Below are 7,238 nucleotides of genomic sequence, written 5' to 3'. Positions count from 1 at the left end.
TGAAAACTTTTGAAATTTTCATTCAGGTTATATTGTTTGTTATGATGCCACCATTCAATATGGTGCAATAGAGAAGAGACAGAAGGAGAGAATGAAACCAGGCAACTTGCAACTTCTCATTTCCACCCTAGATTATCTACTCAAAAGAGTATTATAATCTTGCAAACAATTGAAGAAGATATTATTGATTCGTACCTTAGTACAAGATGCCAGCTTGTAGTTCAGAGGGTCATATTGCCCAACTTAACTCCAATGGCAACGAGAAAATAAAAAACCAATAACTACACTTTCTTGCATATGTTTTTAGCATGTAAGTGTATTCTTGGTTATTTGTCAACCCTATTCGCTCAACAAGAAGTAAATTAAGCACTAGACTGAAAATGAAAACCCAAAAGTTTATGGCATCTTGCATCAAACTGGACATTTGGCGCTTTAACAAATAGTCTACAAAGTTCGTCAACGGAGGCTTTCAAGAATTAGCTAGAAACGGTAAACTGGGGAGGAAAGGAGAACAAAGGACACGGAGAAAGCCAATCAGACAAACTAACATTTTCATGTTCCATGTGCCTTAAAAGCTTTATCTCCCGCAGAGTCCTCTTCCCGTCGATCTTGTTATCGAACGCGTTGGCAATCTTCTTTATCGCCACCTGCTCGCCCGTGTCGGAATTCAAAGCCGAGCTATAACCCAAAATAAAAAGGGCAACAAAGGATTCAGGTAACCAAAGGCTACAAATAGAAGAAAAGAAACTTTTGTCGGAAAGAAGAATCCAGATCACCGGCAGTCGAACCGAATCCGATCTACCGCAACCTCGAAGGGGGAGAAAAAAAACGCACTCACCATACGATCCCATAGGCGCCCTTGCCGATCGGCATGATGGGGGGTTTGTACTTGGAGGTGACCTCGAAGATGTTTCCAAATATGTTGTACTGGATGAACAGGCCTCCGTGGCTGAGCGTCACCTGGATGTTGTCTAGGCCCTGCGGGGCAGGACCGGAGGCCGGCTGAGGCGGAAGTTGCGCTCCCGCCTCCATCATCTCGGCGTCCGTCTGCTGGGCTCCGCCCTCCATCGCGCTCTTTCCGCTAGCCCAACGGATTGCTCTCGTCTCGATCTCCCGTTTCCCCTCGCCTGGTTTCGCTACCCAAGCCACGACAATTTTTTTATTAATTAGTAATAGTCTGCGTACCAATGGACATTAAAATTAATACCATTTTCAGTAAACTCACTTTAGAAGAAGAAACTACGTAGAAAAAGTACGAGATCTATTGGAAGGGCAAACTCCCCTCTTAAATTATGTAAATCATGAAAAAGGATTTTTAAAAAAATAAAAAAATCTATCAAATATTTTATCTTAAAATATCCTTTATTAGTGATTATTCGATAACTACTATAATATTATTCTTGTTGTTTTTAAATATGTATGAACAGTATCAAAATATTCTTTATTAATTTATTTAAAATTTTTAATATTTTATCAAAATTATTTTAAATTAATCAAAATTGTTTTAAAATAATTATAATTTAAATTTAAATTTTCAATCATAATTTTTAAACACTGTCATATCAAAATATTTTTATTAATTTAATCAAAATTATTTAAATTTATTAAAATTATTTTAAATTAATTAAAATCATTTGAAAATTATTATTAGGAAATTAAAATATACTAAATAACTGTTAAATGTTATACTTTAAAGTAGCTATATATCGAGTATAATTTTTATAAGGTATAGTAATTAGTCATGACTGTCATAACAATATTAAAAATGAAAATATTATCGAGATAAAATATCTGTTTAAATATTCTTTTGATTTTTTTAAAAATACTTTTTATATTTATATAAATTAAGACGTCCTTTCATTTTTCCCTCTTTGGAGGTCTGGTAGTAAAAGATGCTTGTTTGACTCGAAAATCGAATCTGAGATTAAAAAAACCAACAACCGGTCGTTGCTTTGACCGAATGTCAGATTATCACTGCAAATAATAATATTCAAGATTTAATATTTAGGATTTTAAATTTTAAATTTTAAATTTTAATTATAATGGTGTAGCAATTATAATTTCTATAATTAATTTAAAATAATTTTAATAAAATTTAAATACTTTTGATTAGTTGATAAATAATGTTTTAATATAATAATATTTTACATATAGTATTTTTAAATTTTAATTAAATAAAATAATTAATTTTTTATATTTTAATAATATAATTATTATAATAATATTGAAATAAAAAATATTTTGAGTATAAAATATATGATAAGACATCCTTTTGACTATTTTTAAACATAGCGTATCTTCTGGATGAGAGCGAATCTTTTTGATGATTCGATGAGTGCATAAAATTGGAAAAATTACTTTATTTATCACTCATGAATCTTGGATGTTAAAAGTGAAGTTCGAGTTCAATTCTTTGAGGGTAAAGTTCTCACTGTTCCAACTTGGTCATGAGATGCGGATAAACAACTTGAATAACAGGCATGCCCCATCAAACAGTAAACTAGCAATGAGGCCTATAACATAATTAATACAGATATTGATGGTGCCCGAGCCACAGATACGCGGTGGACCCAAACATAAGGGTCATCTTCAAATGGACATTCTTGAGAACCAGAGGTGTGACATCCCCAAGCACCAATTGACATCTTCAAATGAGAGTTCCTGAGCACCTATGAGCGTCTTCAAATTTACATGACTGAATACTAATGCTCACTTGGGGTGGGGAGAGGCATCTTGGGACCAATTACTTGACCAATATAGTACTCAACTTCGATTTCTGACTATCTACGTGGATATTTTCGTAATTACAATCGAATTTGATCTCCTAATTGCATGGTATAGTTGGTGGACACGTGGTAGTTTATGATGAAATTCCTACAACGACAATCAAATCTGATCTCCTAATTATTTGTCGTGCGAATAGATGAGGGGCATGTGATTTTTATCTAATGACGATCAGATCTGATCCCCTAACCGACTTTGGTATAGTGCATGACATCCCATACAGAGATTCCTTTTCTGCCAATTATATAATTACCGGAGAAAGGAAAAGAGAGGTATAATTTTTTTCTCACACACAAAGACTATTCTTCTCCGCTAAACATCCATTCTCTCTTCTAGTGTTCTTATCTTTATCTCTTGTCTTCATGAGATTTTTATCTTCTCTAATTCAATATTAATTTAAACGTCGGAGTAACTGCGCCGGTAAAGTCGATCGACTCTAGCGTTCTTTCTCGGGCAATCAGATTTTGAACTTTTGAATAGCAGATCTAATTTTGGAAGAGGAGTCCGAGAGAACACCATCAAAAATAGGTAACAATATAAGATCTGTCCACCTGACTTAAACAGAAATCGAACAAGATTGATTCGTACGTAACCGACACAGTCGACATGCAACTATTTAATCACACTGTTAGCGATACGGATGGGTCTTTCGATATATATATATATATATCACATCATCATCGCATATCTCAAATTATTTTTTTAATAAATAAAAGAGCTAAACAGTGAAAGAAGTAAAACCTCAAATATTCCATCTTTGGTTAATCCTAAACCAAGGCCATTATTGGTGCACATGAATGGCTTGTTTGCATGCATGCATGGCTTTCTTCTCACATCTCAAATTGCTCCAGCCTATTGTCTGACAGCCTGCTCTTGTAGGCACACCTTTTGTACTCGCACCATGTGAATTCCCTGTACATGCTCTGCTCTCCTTCGCCCAGCAGCAGCGGCAGAGGAGCCAACCTCTCCCCGGAAGGAGGCCCCCCAAAGTAGACCATCGACACTCTGGACTCGTATCCATTGGCCACCACCCTGTGCTTCACACTCCTGAATCTCCCATTTGTCAAAACCTGCATGACAAAATTATTTAGATCCGTCTGGCATCCAGTGAATGAATACAGTCTCACTCACCACCAAATCCATGCAAAATCTTGATTCCTGTCCTATGGGCCTTGTTATATAGTGCATGACTATAACTGACATGGAGTTATTACCTGCAAGGAATCACCAACGTTGATGAAGAAGGATTCTGCATCAGGAAGGACTGAGACCCAGGTGCCGTCTCTCAAGGAGATCTCCAGCCCTGAGGTGTTGTTCGACCTGAGCACTGAGATGAGCTGTGGGTCAGTGTGCTCTCCGAGCCCAGTCATGCTGCCATTGAGCCCTTGCAGCAGTGGGCATGGAGGGTAATGGTTGAGCCTCAGCACGGAATCGCTCTCCTCGTCCATCACCACCTTGCTGAAGATGTTCCTTGGTTCAATCTTCAAGCCCTTCGCCATCAACTCCAAAATCTCACTTGCCAGCTTCCTCATTGATTCTACGTACTCGTTCAAAGCAGAGCTGCATGCGTAATCTATCGACACATCAGTTTTCATTCTTAAATACATATTGCAAAACAGAAAAGAACAGTCGATAAACTGATGACGTACCAAAAAGATCTTGCACGGGGTTCTTTGAGGAAGTCCAGGGAAGAATGTGAAATGGACTCGGAGCTGATCTCCAAAAGGAGATACTCCAGCCAACCTACATCACCATTGCCGCCGATTTTCCTGCTGCCGTAACCAAAGGGGCTTGCAGGGCCATAACGCTCCTTCTCCATCTGAGAAAGGCTGAAGAATTTGATGGCCTCTTCTTCTAGCCTGGCAATGAGCTCCTTAGGGACTCCATGATTGGTGACCTTGAAGAACCCAAACTCTTCGCAGGCATTCACGATGAGGGCGTCCGAGCCCGTCACCGACAGGTCGACGACCGGAATGCCGGAAAAGTAGCTTCTCGGTTTGTAAGGTGTCGTTGGGAGGGAGACTTGCTCGAGAGATGGCTTTGTCAAGACCGCCATGGCCTATTAGAAACCGAACAGGCTTTTTGTTTCAGGGGAAGATAACAGAGCAAGGCTTTGCCAGGTACCCTTGCTTTACCACTTATATAGAAGTCGATTCTCCATTAATTGTCATACGTATGATACTGAAATGCCACGGCCTGCCGTCCATGATTAAAGTATGAGTCACAAGTTCAACTTTTTCATCTTATCAGACCAAGTACAGCCCAGCATGATCTCAGACTTTATCAACGTTTTAAATACTAATGACCCATCAATCTTCTTGTTCCAGAAGTCTTGTGTACTAATGCCAAAGATTACTACGTTCTGCCTAATTTAAGGAATCTCGACGAATTAATTAAACACAATGAATGATGAATCAATGAGATACTTGCAAGGAACGGGAGCTAGCATTTCAGAGTGAAAGACGCAGCACTTTATGTCGAAATCAAGCATCTAGAAACACAACCAAAGCGTCTCCATTTGAGTGATATCGTGTATGTTACATAGACCACCAGTACTTCGAACACTCAACCGCTTTGCAACTAGGCAGGACTGAGCACTGTTGGCCAGAGTAGCACGGTCCCAAGCTGGAGTCAAACTGAACCTTGACCTCAAAAAGGCGATCTAGGCTTGACAGTGGCACTTGGGCTGGCAGGATCAGACACGTACGTCGCTGGCCAGTCTCGCAAGGTTCGAGAGATCTTGAGGTCTGTATCAAAGGACGTGGGCAGGTAGATGCCCTCCAGGGTTGTGTGGTACCGTTATATTCCATGTCGTTGAATTGATTCTTGCCCTTGTTCGAGGGTGGCCCATTATCTTCTATCGCAGATAATTGGTACTCCCACAGACACCTTTTGATTCGAAGTGATGTGATTTACTGATGTGTTCCTATTTAGGGGGAGATTGTCAACAGTGAGTGTACCTTGGAATAGTTGAGAATGGAAGACGTGGCCTGCTTTCTTTACGAACGTCACTTGGTTCTGCTATTTCATCTTGGCTGGGGGATTGGGATTGATGTATGTATGTAAGATGGAGGACTGAAGATCCTTTGGTTGCCATCGGTATGGTAAGGTTGGATAAGATTCATGTTTAGGAGTCGTCATCAGTGGAGGGGGGATGAATGATTTGGAGACACTACGACCTCAACGTGTAATGGATAAGATGCATGGGACTTGATGAATACACGTTATTCATGCACTTTGTGAGAAGAAGAAGAAAAGTAAGAAAAGAAGAAGAAGAATTGAAAATGTGGAAGCTTCCGTACCACCAATAATGTATGTAAACAGTAGATTATTAGTCTATTTTATTATACTTTATTCGCTTAAGGCCTAAATTACCAAAGTCATATTCAAATTGAGCATTGATGAAATAGGGTTCAATATAATTGAGTTAACTAGTATGAACGACTCTTAGTGATTCATTAATATGTGCCAGTGTTTTGATTTATTAGAATCTGTGCTATTTCAAGTGATAGCGGGGCCGATAGATTTCGATGTGTTTAAGGTCGTCCTCATTTTAATAACATCCGCTGCGCTAATCAGCGAAAAATCCCAAAATGCAATAATAAAGACCATAACATAGTGATCTTCTATGAATCTACGCTCTTAATAAGTCTCAGTCATTGTGCTTGGATTTGACATTTTAGCAAGATAAGATTTAAAGGATTAAAGTTAATTTATTGTATTAGTAAGAAAACATAAGAGATGTATCATGTATGAGTATGAATTAGCACGAAGGTGAGCTAATATGATATTATGATTCAGGAGATGCAAAGATTATTGTTATTATTGTTTATAATTTTTTTTAATAATTTTTGAAAATTGATGTTAAGTATTCTCTAATGATTTTATCAAAATATTTATTATTGTGTTCTCTTTTTTCTATGCAAACCTCTATGAAACGTCACATGCAGAATAATCATTATCCCGCTCTATGTCAATTGGTATTATAGAGTTCTAGATCCTATGGATGATCATCATAGTCGTGATTTAAACCATAACAAACATATTCCAGTTGAAGAAACTTTACACGGTGATCATAACACTCGAGATTAGATACTTGTATTGGGATGTATACTATAAAGTCTTGCTTTTTGTATAAACATCTATTTTATAATAATATTGAAATGAGAATTACCTTGGTCAGAATGTTTGTGTTTCTTATGAATGCAGTTGTCCACTTAATTTATATTGTAGATAACATGGTGTGTAGTGTCACACACAGAAGATCATGTTATCGCGGTTCTTTATAAATTATAAATAGTAGCTCACAACCAAAATGGATAGGGACAAACCATTGGAGTGGTTGTAGTGTAATTGATATTAGTTTATCTTGACTATTAAATTACACTAGTACACTTTGTGTGTATTGAGCAGAACCGTTTGAGGTTGTTCGATTTATACTGACTATATAATTG

General features: G+C 37.6%; 2 protein-coding genes across 2 annotated transcripts; both read right to left on the bottom strand.

The window, feature by feature from the left end:
• Positions 1-215: 215 nt before the first annotated feature.
• LOC141842910 (mitogen-activated protein kinase 2-like) lies at positions 216-1,122 on the bottom strand. Its single transcript, XM_074730899.1, has 2 exons — positions 839-1,122; positions 216-678 (listed from the first exon to the last, which is right to left on the bottom strand). The coding sequence occupies exons 1-2, from the start codon at positions 1,066-1,068 to the stop codon at positions 477-479; spliced, it is 432 nt and encodes a 143-aa protein (XP_074587000.1). The 5' UTR covers positions 1,069-1,122; the 3' UTR covers positions 216-476.
• Positions 1,123-3,614: 2,492 nt separating this feature from the next.
• On the bottom strand, positions 3,615-4,840 carry LOC141843263 (gibberellin 2-beta-dioxygenase 3-like). Its single transcript, XM_074731322.1, has 3 exons — positions 4,434-4,840; positions 3,999-4,344; positions 3,615-3,854 (listed from the first exon to the last, which is right to left on the bottom strand). The coding sequence occupies exons 1-3, from the start codon at positions 4,838-4,840 to the stop codon at positions 3,615-3,617; spliced, it is 993 nt and encodes a 330-aa protein (XP_074587423.1).
• Between the last annotated feature and the right edge of the window lie 2,398 nt (positions 4,841-7,238).

This window comes from Curcuma longa, chromosome 12 (genome assembly GCF_044706935.1).
Source record: "Curcuma longa cultivar G26 ecotype Majalengka, Jawa Barat chromosome 12, ITB_CL_G26_1.1, whole genome shotgun sequence".
Classification (NCBI taxonomy): domain Eukaryota; kingdom Viridiplantae; phylum Streptophyta; class Magnoliopsida; order Zingiberales; family Zingiberaceae; genus Curcuma; species Curcuma longa.
Note: the sequence above shows the minus strand (reverse complement) of the source record. Positions and strands in the feature narration are given on the sequence as shown.